This window comes from Mustela putorius, unplaced genomic scaffold, assembly GCF_011764305.1.
Source record: "Mustela putorius furo isolate JIRA1106 unplaced genomic scaffold, ASM1176430v1.1 tig00003853_pilon_pilon_pilon, whole genome shotgun sequence".
Classification (NCBI taxonomy): Eukaryota; Metazoa; Chordata; class Mammalia; order Carnivora; family Mustelidae; genus Mustela; species Mustela putorius.
The window spans coordinates 28735958-28756948 of NW_025422005.1; the positions used below are offsets into that span (position 1 = coordinate 28735958).

Here is a 20991-nt window from a genome sequence, read left to right on the forward strand (position 1 = left end):
AAAAAAGAGAGACCAGGGAGGCAGGAGAAGAAAATAGAAGTCAGGAGCCTGAGAACCAGGGCCCTGACTCTGGCCACAAACTCTCTTAGGACTCCAGAGGAGTCAATTCATCTTTCAGGGCCCCATTTCTTAATCTATAAGATAGTTTGGAAAAAAAAAAAAAAAGGAACTTTTCACTCTGTATGAGTCTCTGGCCCAGATGCTATTTCTTCATTACTGTAATTAGAAAAGAATCCAGTGAATTAACAGCTGCCCTCTTCGGCATTAACTGTGAGTCACACTTTCTTCTGGTTACTCTTAAAAGCTGTATCTGAGAGGCAGAGAACCACTACTCCCTAAGGAATGTTAAGTGTGGTTATTTACGCCGTAAGTGTGCTAACTTATGAACAATACAATCTGACAAATGTGAGGTTTTAAAAACTGGGGCAAAGCAACAGTGAAATCTGCCTCAAAGGGGCCCCGAGAGCTGACGTGCTTTTAAAGCCCCCACACAGTTACATACCTGTGCTACTGGCTACTGGTACTGCCGTGGTAAAAAACACCTTCTCGACTTTAGATGCTTGCTGCTGGGGAGGAAGAAAAAAAAAATCACATTTACGGCCACTCATATATGGCAAATCTCCAAGGACCTGAAGCCTGCCTGATTGTATTGGTCATCCAAGAGGACAGAAAACCCTCAGTGTTCAAGGATTTTTGCACTGAGTGATGTTTTGTTTGTGCTCTGACATGAGGTCACTGCACTGTTTGACATTCAGTGCTGATGGTGCATCCGGCTTTGTCTCCTACTACTTGGCTGTCTCCCAGCTACCCAATCTAGTAGGTTCTGTCCACCCAAAGGCTCCGCCAAGGTTGCTTTGCTTATGCTGGGGTCTTCTCACAGGGAACCCCAGGGCTAGCTTCCCTACAAGGCCTCCACTGCCGCCACACCCCAATACTTCTGTGAGGCTGGAAAGTTCTTTTGTCTCATCAAGGATCAACGTGCATGCTAAGGACCGGCTAAGGTGTCCTCTCACTGGTAGAAGAGCCCCGTGAGGTGTGCTGTAAGCTGCACAGGGTAGCAGCTCCAAGGAGGGCTCTGGCCTCAAGTTCAAGTCCCACCACCTCTTAGTTATTGAGGGAAGGCAAGTGATTTTTCTTAGAGTCTCAGTTTCCTCATCTGTAAAACAGGAATAATAACCAAAGGACCTCCCAGAGGGCCCCCATGAAGGTGAAATGAGAGGAGGCGTGTGAAGCCTGCAGGACGTGGTGAGCCCACAGCGCAAACATGAGCGATTTACATTCTATGAGGCGGACCACAGAGTCAGGCCCAGAGGCCACCCCTTCCACTGTGGTAACACTTCCTGTTACACTGGCTGCTTTCTTCTAGTAGTTACCTTAAAAAGGCTTTGTACTTTACCCCTTTTGTGGGGGCGAAAGGGTCCCTCTAGGCTGACTCTAGGAGGAATGTGAGAGCTTCTGGCTAAGTTATAGGAGCGGACACTAAAATAATGGTGGAAAAATGAGACCAATATTTAAATACATAAAAATGAATTGTATGGAAAAGGAATGACACTGGCCCCATGCAGCTCCCCAGGGCAGATGCAGGAAAAAAAAAAAAAAGTAAAAATGACATGGAGCAGATTGGATTACGACACCAACAAAAAGGCCTCTCCAGTGACTCTGGCACTCTAAACATGGCATCAGGTGGCCTCTGGGGCCTGGCACCTGATCGATGGAATCCGAACACTCTGGTCTCGCTGTTTAGCCCCAGACTACCCTTCCAGTTTAACGGCGTCATACATCCACCCTAGCATTCTCCGACTTAGTATGTTGTTTTCTCCATCTATTTCCTCCTCTTAACTCAAGGCTCACATGCCCTGGATGGCTACCCAACAAGTAGTCAGGAGCACGGGCTCTGAGACCAAGCTGTCTATGCTCAAATCGCAGCCTTCCCACTTATGAGGTGTGTGACCTTGAGCTAGTCACTTAACTTCTCTGGGCTTCAGCTCTCCATTGGTAAAATCATACCCACCTCCTAGGATTACTGTGATTAAATGAGCAATGCACTGAAAAGTGCTTAGTTAGCACAGTGGGTGACATTCAGACATACAGACATCTAGAGACTGAAATTATCAGTGGGTGCTAAGGGAGAGGGGGACGGGATAAATAAGTGAAGAATAGGGACTTTTAAGGTGGTGAATCTACTCTGAATACAGTAATGGGAGACACGTGACATCATGCGTTTGTCAAAACCCACAGATCAGTGCACACACAGAGTAGGCCCTAATGTAAACGATGGACTTTGGATAGTAGTAATATATTGATACTGATTCACCAGTTGTAACAAATGTGCCAGACTAATGCAAGATGTCACTAGCATAGCAAACTGGGTGGTGGTGGACGAGAGCCAATGGCCAGAGAGTACACAGAAATTCTCTGTACCACCTGTTCAATAAAATCTAAAAAAAAGGTAATCTAAGAATAATGTACATAAGGTAACAACTGGCACATGTCAGACCTTCAGTTTCAAAAAGTGCTTAATCAGCACAGGGAGCCCTTATACAGAGTAAGGGTTCGATAAATCACTGCTGGTATTTTTTTATTACCGTTTTTATTATTTGGCCCTTCCCCTACTGGTAATGTTAACTTTGAGGTATTTTAGCCTCTTTAACTAAAATGTTAAGTTTTCGTGAAAAAGAGATCATGGTTTCCACTCTTCTGTATCCCCAAAAGTATCATGCATGGTACCTGGTAAATACCAGGCCCTCGGGGCTCCCGGGGGGCTCAGTCAGTTAAGTGTCTGCCTTTGGTTCCAGTTACGACCCCGGGGTCCTGGGATGGAGCCCCCGCTCAGTAGGGGAGCCTGCTTCTCGCCCTCCCTGTCCCTCTGCCCATGCTCCTGTGCTCACTTGCTCTCCCTCTTATCACTCCTTCAAATAAATAAATACAATTAAAAAAAAAAAAAAAACCGGCCCTCAAAAATATATTTGAGTGACCAAGTCATTTCCTTTGTCATCGAAACAGAATACTGTAGAAACCGGCTCTTAAGGAGGCCCTGGGAGCACAGATTCTCTGTCTGACCTGGCCACAGCTGTGCTTTCCACCTGATGGGGTCTGACCATCCCTGCACATAAGTCTGACTCCGCCTTGGAGAAGAACCCGGTTTCCTAAGTCGTTCTTGGGCCTCTGCAGTCTGCTGACTGCTCTGCTCTCCTAGAGGATGCCGTGACACTGCAGATGGGATCTTCATTCATGAGCCTGCTGCACAGGAGGGCTTGTCCTCTGCTTCCCTACTGCGGGTCTGCATCATGGCATTCTCCGGATTTCTACCACTTGCTCATGGGGACAAGGCCAAGAGGTCAAATCACAGGTTTCAGGGCCAATACAATAACCGTGTTCCTTTCTGAAGCGAAACCTGGGAACATGTCCTCTACGTATAGACACTTCACCCCACCAGATCCGTTCAGACAGAGTACTTACAATTTGTTCCTGGTTTTGTGGTGAACTGGTGGCACCATTTAAGATCCACTGTAGGTTCTGTTCTCCCATGACCAGGCTGGACTGCAGGATGGCTGTGCTGGGCGTCGGGGTGATGGTGATCGTGGGGTTGTGAGTCAGGACAGAGTTGGCGCCCAGGGGCAGAGTCTGGACCATGGCCGGCAGGGGCTCAGTAGTACTTTGGGACTGGGGCGGTGCCGCCACGGCTGGTGGTGCTGCCGCTGCCGCAGCCCCGGAAACAACAGAGAGTCCCGGTACGACGGGCTGCGGGGCCTGAGGGTGCGGGAGAAACTCTTGACGATTAGCAGCAAACTGTGTGCTGTGGGGGACAGGCACTTCTGGAGGTTGGAAGAGAGCAGAGGGGTTGCCAAATGCAGCTTGCCGGGAACCAGTTCCTAGGGAAGGAGCAGGCGGAGGAGCAGACGGTGCTGAGGCTGGTAGCAGAGGCTGGGGTGGCTCGGACATGCCAGGCTGCAGTACAAGCGGGAGAGATAAAGATGCTGAATTTCCTGTGGATGGCGGAACATCACTGACTGACTCTGCATCACCATTAAAACTTTCAATCAAGGCAGCTGGCAAGAAAAAGAAATAGAAATATATATACATATCCCAAGCCTTACAGGAGCCACAAAAACACAGTCATCATGGCGACACCAAAGATAGCTGAAGTCCGTTAGAGCCAAGAGCTTCGTTCCTAGAAGGCTGGCCTCCTGCGTTCCCTTTAATGACCCCTCCAGCCGAAGCACCAGGCTTCACGACCAACCTCGCTTTCTACATGTGAAGAGCTAGTATGGGCTTCACCGTCAAAAAAAAAAAAAAAAAAAATTATTCTAAAGCTTTTCTGTTAAAGAGACTAGACATCCCCTTTTGGCATAACCAGCGAACACACTTTCTGACTGCTGTGAAGCTTCAGGGACAGATTTCCATTCAAACACAGAAGGATCTAGGCATCTGATGCTGTTTGAGGATCCTGCCCACTCGCGAGCACAGTGTCGCTTCAGAAGTGCGAGCTCACAGCTCCTCCTGCTTCTGAAAGCCAACAAGAGCTTTTGAAGAAGACCCTCTTCTTTTGAAGGGCTAGGGAAAGTAGGCCCTCAAGGAGACTCTTGCTGAGGGAAGGAGAGAAAAAGATGGAACCAAACAAAAGGCTCATACTTCCTGGACCCCTCACCAAATGCATGTGTTGTTCAAGGGAACTGAAATCTACTTCACGGCGCCTGCCGCGGTGTGTCACCGAGGGGGACTCCCTTGCCCGGTGCCGAGACGTGAGCAGGAAGAGAGACTGTGGCACAAACCTGTCTGTTGAGGATCTTCCTGAATTGCCGTGTCTTCGGAATTCTGGAACATAGATTCGAAGATGATTGCTGGTGAAATTGTGCTGAGGTCCTGGCCCTGTGATTGACAGAGACAGACAGAGACGTGAGGCTTGTCACCCTGAGGCAATTCTTCACTGGGACAGAACACACAGAAGCAGAACTAGAATGATCTTTTTGATATGTTTCTTTTTTCCAACTTCTCCCTTTCCAAGGTGACATCTAGTTCCCTAAACTTCAGACACTGGCGATTTGGGTCCTAAGATACTCTCAAACAGGAGCCCACAAACTATGACTTGTAGGCTGCGTGTCCGTTTTGGGAAATAAAGTTTTACTGGAATGATGCATGCTTGCTCATTTATTTCCATGCTCCTTTCATGCTCTGACGGCACAGCTGACTTTTGTCAGAGACTCTGTGGTCCACAGAGCTAAAAATATTTACTATCCAGCCCTTTCCAAAAAAGGAGCTTCCTGACCCCTGCCCTAAAAGAAGACCAAATCCTACCTAAAAATGGGATTGTATAATATCTATTACCTGCAACCTGCTCTTCTCGTGTAATAATAATGTACTGTGAAGGTCCTTTAAGATCATTACATAATCCCTATGAAAGTCTAACAGGTATGCGTGGCAACTTATCAGGCAATAAAAGAAACCTTTCATGAGAGACAGTAGTTATCACCTTATACTCACTATTGTTTGTCACTGTTTGTAATTAAGAATTAAGAAGACGTCAGAGGCATTTTTAAAAAAGATAAAATGGGGGGGGCAAAAAACATATAATGCCCTAAGGGTCTGATTCCTGATAGGCACCAAATAAAATGGCCACCTCCAGTCTTCTCTGTGGTGAGGGGGAGGGGACAGCATTCTTCTCCCTCCAGTCCGCCTCCGCCCCACAGCTGGTAGGGCAGGAGGGACAGAGGCAAGTGCCTCCACAAAAGCAGGCAGGTAACAGAAGTCATGAAACCAGGGCGGCAGGGACAGGAGGTTGGGGCAAACTGGGGAGCGTGTACCCCCGGGCAGCTCAAGGGCTTCGGAGGAACGCTGCCCTATGAAGTGCAGACTGGGGACTTCCGGAGCTCAAAAATGGTCTGAAAGGTGGATTTTCATGTGAAATCTACTGATTTGTCATTAAAAGCAAGTAACTGAAAACAAAGCACTGTACAGCCAAACAAAACCGATCTTCGGGCCATGTTTTGCGTCTGTGCCAAACTCATGTTTAAAGGTCATTTTGTAACAACTCTACTTCTGGGAGGGGGAAGGCTCACTCTGGGCCTGGGCAAGTGTGGTGAGCGGAACTGTCCAGCAGCCTAGAGATCCTCCGGATGGAAACACCCACGTGAACCAAGAGGGGCCGAGTTGGGATAGTGGTTATCCTTAGGGAGAGGTAAGAGCTGTTAGCGGGCATGAGGCTGGGAGGCTTCAGGAATGCTGAGAATGTTCTATTTCTTGATTTGGGTGCTGGTTACATCCGTGTGATGAATTGTGAGCATTCATTAAGCTGCGTATCTGTGATTGGTGTACTTTTCTGTATGTATACTACACTTCAATAAAAAACTATTTTAAATTAAAAAAAAAAAAAAAGTGCTTAAGTGCCTGTGACTCAGCCACTGCCAGGCTTCAGGATACAAACCCAGGGGACAGAGTGAGTTCGAGCAGCTCCCCGAAGTGGAGGAGACCAGAATAGTCTGAGCCTCTGGGGCCTGGCTCAGAGAGACAAAGAACCCTGGGAGCTGTCTAGGACCAGGATGGAGCCTGAAGCTCTAGATCTAAGAGGTCCAGAGCACCGTTCCCTAGGCACTTCAACCCTCCTTTAACGAAAGATCCAAGCAAATCGAAGCTCACGTCGGGGACCCACATACACATATGGCTGTCCAGAAACCAAGGAAAGAAGGACTTCATCAAAATGTGTCATTTGGGGGGTGCCTGGGTGGCTCAGTGGGTTAAGCCGCTGCCTTCGGCTCAGGTCATGATCTCAGGGTCCTGGGATCGAGTCCCGCATCGGGCTCTCTGCTCAGCAGGGAGCTTGCTTCCCTCTCTCTCTCTCTACCTGCCTCTCCATCTACTTGTGATCTCTTTCTGTCAAATAAATAAATAAAATCTTTAAAAAAAAAAATGTGTCATTTGGTATTAACAATTCATCATTTTTTTAAAGCAGAACAAAGCAAATTAATTTTTTAAAAAGGCAAATTAATTCTATTTCTTTAAGAATTGTGGCCTTAGAATGAAAGACTAAAAATGAGACTATTTCCAATTCTGGAATAAATGATGGGTGGTGAGGGCACACTATGTAATTTGACCCCAAGGGACAGAGCCTCTGTCTTGCCAATGTCAACTGTGGTAGAAAAGGCTTTTTTTCTTTTTAACAAGTACTTAATGTTCCTCCATACCAGGATTCCTCACCTGATGACCCCAGGGCTCCAGAAAGCTCTTTAATCCTAGATCATGGCCTTGGTCAGGGAGTAGACTCCTAAACAAATCATTTAATACAACCTCTGAGATTAAAGTGCTATTATACCCCAAAATCTTAGGTTCCCCAACTCAGAGGGCATCGAGGCCTCTGATATAGAAATTTCATCTTAGACTATTAACTCTGAAATGCAAAGAGGCATAAAAATCACATGAATCGCTTATTTAGTGTCTTTCTTCTTCAGATTGGTTCATTTCTATTGCTCTGTCTTCAATTTAACTGGTTCTCTCTTCTGTCATTTCCAATCTGCTGTTAAGCCCATCCAGTACATTTTTTGTTTCAGATACATTTTCAGTTCCAGAATTTCCATTTGGTGCACTTTTTATAGTTTCGATTTCTCTGCTGAATTTCCTGTTTATTCAATTATTACAAGCATGTTCCTTTACGCCCTTGAGCATGAAGGAGCTACTCAGAAAGCCTTGTTTACTGGGGCACCTGGCTAGCTCGGTAAGTGGAGCCTGTGGCTCTTGATCTTGGGGTCGTGAGATTAAGCCCCATGTTGGGTGAAGAGACTGCTTAAAGAAATGAATTATTTTAAAAAAATGTTTTCCTCTTTCTTACGTGTACTAATTTGGGATTACCCAGGGCACTGTAAACGGTATGTTGTAGAGACTGTCGGCTTGACTATTCATTCTGTGGATCCGGCTGTGCTCCAATGGCAAACTCGGTCTTCCCTGTGGGGGAGAGCAGCCATCTCTTCGTCCAGTTCTTCAGCCCCAGCTGGGCTGCGGAGGGTCTGTCTCACACATGCCCAGTTCGGGTGTCAACTAGAGATGTGACCAGTTTATACACAAGAGCTTGGGGTTCCCACTTTGTGGCTCTTTACTTTCCAGGCTAATCCCCCCTTCATCTTCCAGGTGCTGCTGTGGTAGCTCTGAGCTCTGTCCTCTGGTTATCAAGCCAGTGAGACTGCATGTTTACGGAGTTTTAGCCATCTTGTTTGGGGTGTCACCTGGGGCTTGCCCTGAGGCTGATCAGCTGTAAAACTTGAGAACTTATCTAGGGCCTTTGCCATTCATTGTCCGTGTGGCTCCTTTTTCCAAGCTTTCACCTCTGCCTGTTTGGGGGCTGCCCTTTGATGCCTTCAAGTAGCTGTTCCTGATCATCTGTTTTCCATGGGGGGTTGGTCTGATAAGAGCAACTCCGCCATCACCAGAAGAACCCAAGCCTTGGGGTGCTTAGATTAAAAAACGCAGTGTCAGATGCCACTCCCAGAGGATACTGATGAAGTAGGCTTGGGGTGTGGCCCAAGAAGCCCGGCATCAGAAGCGCAGAGGACCCCACTGACACACTCTGACGGCACTCCTGAGTCTTTCCGTTTCTGCTCAAATACCTCCCGTCATGTTGATTCCTTCTTACTTAGGCAAATACTCATAGAAAATCTAACTTAAGCTATGTTTATTTACCATACTAAAACGTCAAACAATGCATCCGTAACAACCCAGTTGGTGACACAGCAAAGCACAGATCCTCACGGAGATAAGCTCGGCCTTCATACAGTGGCCTGCAAGGCACATCACCAAGCCACGGGAATGGCAGGGAAATTCCACACAGAGTCAACTGAAGGCACCAGATCAAGAGACAGTGCGGCTGTCCTTTAAAAGAGGCTCAGAAAGAAGGCTCCCTCAGGACCTCAATGCAGTGAGTGAGCTCAAAGAAAGACAAAGACAGACTCCAGTTACATCAGCAGGGCTTGAGAAAGCCTGCAAACTGGAGTTCTGGTGCATTCTGCCTCTCCCCTTATATAGAACTAATTTTAAACTCCTCAAGGACAGACCACACTTACTTTTTTACCCCTATAAGCTCATACCAGCACACTACCTGATGGACTGGGCACTCAGTAAGTATCTGCTAAGTGAATAAAAGAAAGACATTTTCTGGAGCCAGAGGTTATCAAGTGAGTGACATGGGTCAAAAGACATTAGACATCAGAGAGTACAACCTTTCCCATGAGGGCTCTATCAGGAAATAAAATCAAAACAGCCCTCAACCAACTGGATGCAACCAAATCTGGAAGACTCCAAAGGCTGGCCTCCCTTAATTTTCCCACCAAAGGGGTGTGCTCAATTCTTGCACTTATTTTTCTCATACCCGTATCACAGGTACACTTACTGTAGAATTTTCTCGCAGTTCAGAATCTGTGGACAGAAGGCTCAAATCACTCAGACAAAGTGAGTGATTTGTATCCTGTGAAAGACAAAAAGTTCTTATTAAGTAACAACAAAAAAAATTAAGATTTATAGTAGCATAGCATGTATAAAACACTTGATCACAATGTCCCTATGATTGCAAATGTCAAGATTTGTTACTTGGGGGGCACCTGGGTGGCTCAGTGGGTTAAAGCCTCTGCTTTCAGCTCAGGTCATGATCTCAGAGTCCTGGGATCGAGCCCCGCATCAGGCTCTCTGCTCAAGAAGGGAGCCTGCTTTCTCCTCTCTCTCTCTCTGCCTGCCTCTCTGCCTACTTGTGATCTCTGTCAAATAAATAAATAAAAATCTTTAAAAATAAAAAAAATAAAAAGATTTGTTTCTTGGAAAGGTAAAAACCATTCGAAGAAAGGGCTATGTGAATTATTTTAATTTTTAAAATCCTGATATTCTTAGAAGACTGTCTTATATTTCTTAAAGGTGGTTAATAGATGAGTTTAAGAATTATCTCATGACTCAGGCTCCAGAGGAACAAAAGCTGTAATAATATGAAATTAATAGTATTTGTGTAATTGGTCTTCTCATTTATAAAGCAATTTCACATGGCCTGATTTGCTATTCATATGAACAAGTATTTTATATTCCCATCTTAAGTATGAGAAAATCAATGCTAAGACTGGCAGTGAACTGTCCAAAATCACACAGCTCATTAGCAGAACACAAAACCCAGGGCTTCTGAGGGAACGCCATCTTCCTCTGTATCACTGTGTTCCCAGCATCTCAGGGATTCTTACTCAGTAGTGCTGAAGATTTACTTCCAAATACAGCGGCTGAGGCTAACTCTGAACTCTGGATTCCTAGAATGCTAGCTGCGATTCACATACTTTGAGTGGGAACCCTGCTTACCTGGTGGGTCAAATATTTCCATTCATACATACAATCAACAAATAGTCACTGAGCGTCTACTACGTATGAGGCACTGTTCCAGGCCCAGGGCTACGATACTGAACAAAACAAGTCCCTGCCACCAGAGAGCTTACATTTGGGGGTTGTGGTGGGGGTGTGTGACAAAATCCCCGAAGATGATGCTAAGTTTATGGAGGATAAAGGGAACAGGGAATGCCGGGGCAGGAGATGCCCTCTTATTAAATCAAGGGAGGCCTCTTAGATAAGCTGGCATTTGGGCAAATACTGAAGGAAAGACAGCACGAGCCAGGCACGTATCTGGGAAAAGTGTTCCAAGCAGCGGGTATAGTAAGTACAGAGGCCCGGAGGCAGGAATGGGCTTCCCTCTTCTCTACAAAGAGGACAGGAGAGCTAAAGTGAGAGGAAGAGAAGCAAATGAGGCCAGAGAAGTGACCAAGAGAAATGACTCCGTAAGCCACTGTAAGATTCTGACTGACTTTTGCTTTAAGTGACGCAAGAAGCTACCGCAGAGTTATGAACAGAGGACAGACATTATTTGCTTTATGGTTTAGAGAGATTGCTCTGGGTGACATATGTAATCCAGTCTGTGTCAGGGCAGAGTGGGAGTGGGGAGAAGGGGAAAGGTGTGAGGAAGATCATTTAGTGGTTACTGTAGTAATTGAGACAAAAGATGACAGTGGCCTGAACCAAGTTATCAGAAGTGATCAGATTCTATGTCTATTCGCATGGTAGAGCTGACATTTTGCTGGCAGGTGTGGGATCTGAGGGGAAAAAAAGAGGTATCAAGAACGACTCCAAGACTTTCGGCCTATGTCACTAAAAGCACAGAGGTACCATTTACTAAGGTGGGGACCTATGGGTGGAAGAGGTTTGGACATATGAAATTTGAGAAGACTGATGTTTTCTGGGTTGAGGAGGGAGGCTGAAAATATTGATCTTTCTCAACTTACAGTGTAGCTATATCCTGATAAACCCAGCCTAAGTTGAAAATGCACTGAACACCTAATCTTCCAAACATCACAGCTTAGCCTAACCTACCTGAAACAGGCTCAGAACACTTACGCTAGCCTATAGTCAGGCAAAATAATTTAACACAAAGCTGATTTTATAACAGTGTTGACTAGCTCCTGTAACCGACTAGATATTGTACTGAACGGGAAAAACAAACAGACCGGCTGAATGGGTCTGGAACAGCTGGAAGCGTTACCAGCTGGTTACCCTGATGATCGCAGGCTGACAGGGGGCTGTGGATCATACAGGATCATACAGCCTAGCCTACTGTTAGAGGGACAAGAGTCAAATCGAGTTTCAAAGTACGGTTTGTACTGAATGCGTATGACTTTTACACCATAAAATCAAACCATCCTAAGTGGGGACTGTCTGTACCAGTCTAGAGTTCAGGAAGAGATCCAGGCTGGAGGTCTTTATTTAGGACTCAGGGCAATCTAGATGGCTCTGAAAGCCTGGGACAAGAGGAGCTTCCCTCTACTGGGGAATGAGCTGCAACCCAGAGAAAACAAGACCTGAGCACCATGCACTGGGGGGGTTTGGGCAGGGGGTCCCAGTGCTTAGGGGTTGTCACCAATTAAACTGTCCTCTGACTGTCACATGAACAAGAAGATTGATCACGACTTAATACAGGCAGCTTAGTAGACAAAGACTCTCAGATCTTAATATTTTTATCTGGTTTTCCAGAAGAAGAAACTGAGGCACAAAAAAGCCATTTGCCTAAGGGTGTCCATCTGATCAGTAGCAGAGCTTGGATCTGAATTCAGGCAGCTGAGCTCCATAGGCCACAGCCTTGACAGCTAATGTGATTTTGCCTCTCACCACACAGGGGTCAAGAACCAGGCTCTGGAATCAGACTGCCTGTTAAATCAGAATAATTACAAGCTTTGGATACTCACCAAGTCATTTAATTTCTCCTTGCCTCAAAAGCTTCATTATCGGTAATGTGGGGCTAATAACAGTACTGACCTTGCAGAGCTTGTGAGTGAGACCATCCATGTAAAAGCACTCAGCACTGAATGCAGCACAAGGTAAACACTCAGTAAATGCTAGTTATTATTACTAATAAGATACAGGGGCAGAATAGGTTTGAAGGGATCCTTTGCTGTTTAAAAATTGGAAACCACAGAATTTATGTGGTCTCTCCCCAAACCAAAAGATATTACCTATTTTAAGTAGAAACCTCATTTTTCAAAAGGAGGTCAGTGTGGTTCAGTTCCCCTATCTATGAAATAGTAAGATAATAATAATACTTACTTCCTAGGTTTAACAGATATACATTAAGTGCCCAATATGTTAGAAGTAAAAACAGTAGGGGTGCCTGGGTGGCTTGGTCAGTTAAACATCTGACTCTTGATTTCGGCTCGGGTCGTGATCTCAGGGTTGTGAGACTGAGCCCCGTGTCAGGCTCCACACTCACTGGAGTTTGCTTCTCTCCATCTCCCCATGTACTTGTTCTCTCTCTCTCCCCCTCAAATAAATAAATAAATCTTAAAAAAAAAGAAAAAAAGAAGAAGAAGAAGAAGAAGGGGCGCCTGGGTGGCTCAGTGGGTTAAAGCCTCTGCCTTCGGCTCGGATCGTGATCCTGGGGTTCTGGGATCAAGCCCCGCATTGGGCTCTCTGCTTGGCAGGAAGCCTGCTTCCCTTCCTTTCTCTCTCTCTCTCTGCCTGCCTCTCTGCCTACCTGTGATCTCTGTCAGATAAATAAATAAAATCTTTTAAAAAAAATAAGAAGAAGAAGAAGAAGTAAAAACAGCAAATTTCTCCCAGGACCTCTCCAGAATGAAGCTGCAGAGAAGAAAATACAGTAGATGGGCTTGGCAAAGAACAGACCAACTGTCTAAAACTCTGCAGAAGAAAGCTCTGCAGTTCAGTACCTCCCATCAGTGGCTCTCAAACCTTCTGGCCTACAGACAATTCAAAAGGGCAAGAAACTTTCCAGATTCTGCCTGGTTCTCCAGTGACAGATTAAACAGATGTATGAAGCAAAGCTTTATTTATTTTTTTTTTTAAAGATTTTATTTATTTATCAGAGGGGGGGGGGGGAGCGAGCACAGGCAGACAGAATGGCAGGCAGAGGCAGAGGGAGAAGCAGGCTCCCTGCCGAGCAAGGAGCCCGATCCCAGGACGCTGGGATCATGACCTGAGCCGAAGGCAGCTGCTTAACCAACTGAGCCACCCAGGCGTCCCTGAAGCAAAGCTTTAATTTGCGTTTCAAACTCAAGTACAGATGTTTCACAAACACAAGTGAGAAAATAAGACTTGTAGAGCATCTGGCTGACCCATGTGAGACCTCTGGTTACAAGGTGTCTCTTGCACCATATCTGATGGGAAGGTGGCAGAGCCAAATCAAAAGCTGAAGCACAGGGCGCCTGGTGAAACTGCCGGCTTGCACCATCCCAACACAAAGACACAACCATCCCAACACAAAGACACAGATCTTGACCCTGACTTCTTCCCTCTCACTGTCGGATGCACAGAGAAGACGTTTTGACCTTTTATTTTGATACACAAACAACTGTTGCTGTTCTGTGTTGTGTCAAAACAAGAGACAAAACACCACGCACCTCTGATCCATTGTGATTTGGAAGTGCATTGTATGAGTGTCCTTTATTGTCGTGACCTTTCATGTGACTTTTGAGACTGTACTGAGTGCTGAATGTTTTCTCACAGCCATTACTGGGCAGAAAAAGGGTCTTTCACCTGCAAGAATGACAAATAGTGTTAATATTTCCATAGTCATTTCACTCGATTCAGACATCTACTTTTCCCTAAGAGAGAGAAGTAAATATTCCTGTGAAGGTTCAGGTAACAGTTGTTACAAGTTGGACAAATTACATCTTTACCATCCCAGTCCTAAAACTGAATGTAGAGTAAACATAGCTTGCCCCTGGCAAGTTTAAAGAAAAGATTCATCCCCCCACCCCCACCCCACCCCCAACGCCCCCACTATAGGTTCTTCTGAGAATCTCTGTACTGATTTCACCTAAGGCTGGATTCCTGAGTCCAACCTTTAGATCTTTTTCACTCTGAAAGAAACTCAAACATTACAGGTGAAGGCTAAGCTGATTAGGTTTGCTCCACCCAGGAAGCTCTACAAGTCCCAAGAGAAACACAGATATTTACCGGCTTGATGAAGGTTAAAAGAAAAATTACAAATCAGCCTAAACTCACCAGTATGTGTACGGACGTGAGTTTTAAGGTGGTGGCTTGCTGCAAATGCTTTCCCACAGCCATCATGATCACACCTAAGGAAGTTGTTTAAGCAAAAAGAAACAGCAGTCATATGGGAAATACGTCTTCTATCTTCAACATCTCTTATAAATACAAGTTCAAACTAAAACACATGTTCAGAACACAGAGATCTGATCGAGAAAATTGATTTTAGAAATGGGAAATGAAGACAGGTCGCTGGAAAAAGTGACAGATCTGGGAACAGAGGGAACTGATGGTCCAGGATAAATATTTCTTGTCCTACAAGTAAGTCACATGTTGAGAGCTCTGACAATGAAAGCCTTTTGATGAATTACTTAACAGAATTCTATTGACGATCAGAGCTGATACAGAAAATCTACTGCCAGTGGAATAGTAGGAATGTCAATAGTGGGTACAGAAGCTCTCACATAGGCAGGAAGCCTAAAATATAACACGAAAACACAATCAGTCCCAACTACACTGACCACATAATATGTAATGTATAATGGCCATTAATGACTTACTTATAATCTTCAGTGTCAAGATCTACTTTTCTCTTTTACTTTCTTGATAACCAGAGCTATAAGTAATCTCTACCTCCTGAGAACTCCTGAGGCACTTATCTCTGTTGTTTCTTTTACGCACCTGTCCTTTCCAATCTTATTTTATCTTTAAGGGTATACATTTGTTATCTGTTCTAGATTAGAAACTCTTTGAGGGCAGGGTCCAAGTAGTCCTTTCTCTCTGCTGTAGTTCTTCCACACAGCAGGCATTCAGTAACTATTTATATGAATGAATGCATTTTCTTGTAAGCCAAAATATTTTCTTTCTTTAAATAGAAAGCTTCTCTGGAGCGTTTTACTTCTTAATTATATATAATCATGTGTCTAAATTCCCATCTAATATTCAAGAAAAATTAGCAGTTTCAATCATCACAAAAATGCATGTGACTGAATAAAAATTAAGAGTCCCCTCAACAGCCCTATGGGGGAAAAAGTAACCCAAGCTTCCCAGAATCTGGAGAGTAACCAACTAGAATCTAAATACTCTTGCTTTTAGGGGTGCCTGGCTGGCTCAATCGGTAGAGCATGCAACTCTTGATCTCGGGGTTGTGAGTTCAAGCCCCATGTTGGGCATATAGCTTATTTACTCACTTACTAAATAAATAAATAAATAAATACTCTTGCCGTTAGAGGGGCTATGCTCAGGAATGAAACTTCAATTTTATTTTATTTATTTATTTAAAAAAATTTTTTTTAAAGATTTTATTTATTTGTTAGGGATAGAGAGAGAGAGAGAGCGAGCGAGCATAGGCAGACAGAGAGGCAGGCAGAGGTAGAGGCAGAGGGAGAAGCAGGCTCCCTGCCAAGCAAGGAGCCCGATGTGGGACTAGATCCCAGGACACTGGGATCATGACCTGAGCCAAAGGCAGCTGCTTAACCAACTGAGCCACCCAGGCGTCCTGAAACTTAAATTTTAAAACACAATTCCATTCAGTTGATGTTTAAGAATCATGCGGTGCCTGGGTGGCTCAGATGGTTGGGTGTCTGCCTTCGGCTCAGGTCATGTCTCAAGGTCCTGGCATCGAGTCCCGCACTGGGCTCCCTGCTTGGTAGGGAGTCTGCTTCTCCCTCTCTCTCTGCTGTTCCCCCTGTCCGTACTCTCTTGCTCTGTCAAGTAAATAAATAAAATCTGAAAAAAAAAAAAAAAAAGTTGACTGCCCCTGAAGACAAGGGCAAAGTCTAAGGATCCTGACGAGATGAGTGACTTGAGAGGGGAAAGGTAGCATTGCAACGCCATGTATGTAAAGTCTCTCCTGCCACACTTCAGAGACAATGTTTATGAACAATTTTCAGTAATACATTTATACTGTATTTAGGCAGAATCCTTACAAGCTGATTATCTTATTTTAAAAATGTCATATGATCATTTGTTCAAAATTTGAACATTTGTTCAAAATGTTTTTGAATCCCCACTGAATGCCCAGAACCAGACCCTATGCTGTGAGCGGAGAAGAAGGGAGATGATACACGTCCTTCCTTCAAGGTTATATACACATTTACACGTGGATGTGTTCAATATACACATGGGCACAGGTATATACAGACTGAAATACAAACAAAAATGGTTGCTTCTCTATGTATCTGTATACACAGATGAATTACAAGGCAACAACTCAACATGCAACAAAATAAAAACCCTGCATTCTTACCCTTCATCTCCCCTCTCACCTCCTCCCCTACCCACCTAGATCTTTAGGCAGCTCTCCCTTCCGCTGTGCTTGAAGTCATCTATGCACCTTGTTCTCATACTGTCTGTTACTTAGTACTTTCTCACCAGACTACGTTCCCAAGAGAAGAGCATGTGTCTTAGTATTTCTCTAGCACCAATAAAAGTGCCTCTCATCTTAAGTGAGTTTCAACAAATGCCTGTTGAGAAAGGGAAAACCTGAGGCAGAAAGGCCATCACTAGGGTCCCGAGTAAGGATGCTCTTAGAACCCATCACCACCCCCTCCTGTATGCAGGAGTGGGTTGTGGCCGCCAAAGAACTAGCAGAGGGAATTTTCTTTCTGCTTCGAAAAATGTCAGGGCCCATGGAGACAACCAGCTGCAACCTGGTCAGCGACAAACAGAGAGCAGTTCGACTCACCGAAATGGCTTTTCTCCTGTATGTGTTCGGATGTGCTTCCTCAGATCGCTGAGTGTGGTGAAGTACTTGCTGCAGCCTTCAGATTCACAGTTAAACGTTTTCCCTGTGTGAAGCCTCTGATGTGCTTTCAGCCTAAGAGACAGCCCAAGAGACAAAGTCCCTCCGGCATTTGCATAATGTAGGACAGAGCCCCACCCCCGTTAGCTTAATGTGCTTCAGGATCCAGGGCGTGGGAACCCTACATCCTTAATATATTAGTATCCCCAGTTTTCTTGCTTGAAAAGAAATTCAGAGACGTATGTAGCCTAGTGGTAGGAGTGTGACTGTGCAGCCAAACTGCCTAGGACTCAAATCCTGGTCCCACTTCCTACTGGGTAGAGCCCTCCAACCAGTTACAAAACCTCTCCACTTCTTACTATCAGTGCTATGAGGATTCGCACTCAGAACAGCGCTTAGCGCAGGGTGAGTGCTTCCTAAGTGTTAGATCTTGCCAAAGTTGAAGACTAACAGGAGCCTCCTGATACAAACAGTGTAAAAGAGAACTGGCCAAAGTGTGGTAGAAAAAAGTTAACTTCAAGGTGATGAAGGAAAGAAAATGACAGAAGCCTTTGAACAAGATACTGAGCCAAGGGAAAACAACAGTGCAAGTATTAAAATCCCCAGGTCAGGGGCGCCTGGGTTGCTCAGTGGGTTAAAGCCCCTGCCTTCAGCTCAGGTCGTGATCCCAGGGTCCTGGAATTGAGCCCCACATAGGGCTCTCTGCTCAGCAGGGAGCCTGCTTCTAAATCTCTCTCTGCCTGCCTCTCTGCCTACTTGTGATCTCTGTCAATGAAAAAATAAAATCAAATAAATAAATAAATAAATAAAATCCCCAGGTCCGTATGTCACTCCAGGAGAGGCAAATCTGAATATAAAATGTACTATCCTTTTTAACCAACTCCATATAGGTCAATCTTTAAGTAACAAGTTCCTCCAGAGAATTTTAAACAGTTGGGAGAGCACAGCTGTGCATTTCATTTTATTTTTAAGTAGGTGCTACACCCAGCACAAAGCCCAGCACAGGGCTTCAACTCACTGACCCGTGATCAAGATCTTAGCTGAGACCAAGAGTTGGATGCTTAATGGACTGAGCCCCCAGGTGCCCCCCCAGCCACGCCCTTTCGAGCGCTGGAAGTGCCCATCTGCACTGGGCAAGGAGAGGACTCTGTAATCACAAGGGCAGGGGCAGGGGCTGGAGAAGAGGCCGACCTGTACAGCGTGTTGAACGCCTTCTCACAGCCCTGCACGTCACACTCAAATGGCTTCTCCTTCGTGTGCACTCGCACATGGATCCTGAGGCTGTAGGAGGTGAGGAAGGCCTTGCCGCAGCCCTCCTGATTGCAGACAAACGTGTACTCTCCTCGGTGAGTCTTCTGATGGGTGCGCAGGTTGCCTGCTGTGCTGTAGGTGCGGGGACAGCCCTCAAAGGTGCACTGGTACCGCTTTACCTGGCAGACAAAGGACACCTCATCAACAGGACAAAAGAGCTGCCCAAGGCCTAACTCCTCCCAGAGTCTGTCTCCCAAGAAATGTGGACGACAAACTGAGGCTCCTATCAGAAAACCACCTCTAGCAACAAAGCAAGGGAATCTTTCCCTTGATCGAATCACGCCAGAACAAAGAGTAAGTCATAAGGATGAGAGAAGCCTATAGGCAGATGAATATTCTAAATGAATATAAGAAAGGGGTTTTCCAACTCTAGTACACGTCCGGCATCTAAAGGTGGGTCCATACTGTCACAATCACCTACAGCAAAATAACATTTAGCCTTTTTTTTTTTTAAAGATTTCTTTATTTTAGAAAGAAAAAGAGAGACTCAGACTGTGTGTGCAGGGGGTGGGGACAGAGAGAGTCTTAAGCAAGACTCCACGCAGAGCACTGAGACTGCTACAGGGCTCCATCTCCTGACCCTGAGATCACCTGACCCTGAGATCACATGACCCTGAGATCAGGACCTGAGCCTAAAACAAGGGCTGAGATGGATGCTTGATTGACTGCACCCCCCAGGCATCCCTTGGCTTTGTTTTCAGGCTTGATTAAACAACCCTGCCTTGGGGCGCATGGATGGCTCAGTGGGTTAAAGCCTCTGCCTTCTGCTCGGTCATGATCCCAGGGTCCTGGGATGGAGACCCACGTCGGGCTCTCTGCTCCGTGGGGAGCCTGCTTCCTCCTCTCTCTCTGCCTACCTCTCTGCCTGCTTGTGATCTCTGTCTGCCAAATAAATAAATAGAATAATTTAAAAAAAAAACAAAAAACAAACCCTGCCTTATGGCAGCCCACCTTGACGGGAACTGACCAATGTTAGACTGGGTCTAAACCACCCTGACACTGATATACTCAGTCATCAAGCAGTATCTCCCTAGCATAGCTTCCACTGCAAAGTTTCAAGTCCACAAAATGAAAATACTGTATGAATTTCTCAAGAGTATTTGCTGGTATATGACATTTCTCAAAATGCCAGCCTCTCGGTTTCACTTTCACCGCCAAACTTCTTGAGAGGGTGGCATACATGTGCGCCTCCATCTCCCTCGAGGCCCACATACTCCTTAACAACTTGGCAAGCTGCTTTCACTGCATGAAATTATTCTCTTGCACTTCCCAGTGGCCAGACCCTTCCATCCTTCGCCATTTGCCTTCCCTTATTTGCAAACCTCTCCCATCACCCTCCCCTCCTGAAAACCTGTCCTTCACAGCACAGCAGTTCCACCAGGCTCTCTTTATCTTCTTCTCCTCCTCTGAGCCACGCCTTTCCCTTCCCAGTGATGTGTAGGTTTATTCTGGAACTTACCGCTCCCCTCCCAGACCCTCCCCTGCCTGCCCCCATGCAGTGGGCAACAGCCTCATACGCAGCTGGAGGAGACTGAATTTCCTGCACTTTTATGTTCCAGACATTCCGCAGGTCATTTTGCTTCACTGAGCCTCAGTTCTTTATTTCTCAAATGAGTATTTTTTTTAAAGATTTTATTTATTTATTTGACAGAGAGAGAGATCACAAGTAGGCAGAGAGGCAGGCGGGGGGTGGGGGGGTGGGGGGGTGGAGGGTGTGGGGCTCGATCCCAGGACCCGGAGATCATAACCTGAGCCGAAGGCAGAAGCTTTAACCCACTGAGCCATCCAGGCGCCCCTCAAACGAGTATTAATGTGTGACCCGCCTGTCTCACGGTGCTGTGGAGCGGAACGAAATGAGATCAAACATTTGAGAGAACCTGCGGTAGACGTGACGCCGTACACACCAGGGTGATAGCACATTCTACTCTTCAGCTTTTGTCAACATCTCCATTCTTTGACCTGACCTTGCTCCAAAGCCTCAGTCCACATCTCCAGCTACACCGTTAGTATTCCTTGCACAATTACTGAACTAGCAGGTCCCAGGCAACAAGCTAGATACCATATGAGATAAACAAAGGAACCAGACAAAATTCGCTGCTTTTAAGGAGTGCCAATTTTTAGGAGGTTGATGTGCACAAATTATTACAAACTGTGCTGAACCGGACAACAGATATTTGCCCAAGGGGGCTGGGGAATATAAAAAGGGGAAACCTAACCCTTCTTGGAAAGACTGGAAGTGGTAAAGGCTCAGAAGCTGAGGTCCTCTCTTTGAAGTGGTTTTTTTTTTCAGTTGCCAGTTTGTTTTAGGGATAAACTGAAAACGTGTTCTGCAGATAAACCAGGAAGAGAAGGGCATTCTAGAAAGTGCGGGGACACAGGGCACCTGGGTGGCTCAGTAGGTTACGCATCTGACTTCAGCTCAAGTCATGATCTCAGGG

General features: G+C 45.7%; 1 protein-coding gene across 1 annotated transcript in view; it reads right to left on the bottom strand.

Annotated features, from left to right (window-relative positions):
- MTF1 (metal regulatory transcription factor 1) overlaps window positions 1-20991 on the bottom strand; it is a 41933-nt gene that overhangs the window by 6578 nt on the left and 14364 nt on the right. Inside the window, 9 exon segments of the mRNA XM_004740747.3 lie at window positions 503-566; window positions 3460-4049; window positions 4773-4869; window positions 9371-9445; window positions 13908-14020; window positions 14023-14043; window positions 14515-14588; window positions 17186-17317; window positions 18434-18672. Coding sequence (XP_004740804.2) covers window positions 503-566; window positions 3460-4049; window positions 4773-4869; window positions 9371-9445; window positions 13908-14020; window positions 14023-14043; window positions 14515-14588; window positions 17186-17317; window positions 18434-18672 — 1405 coding nt within the window.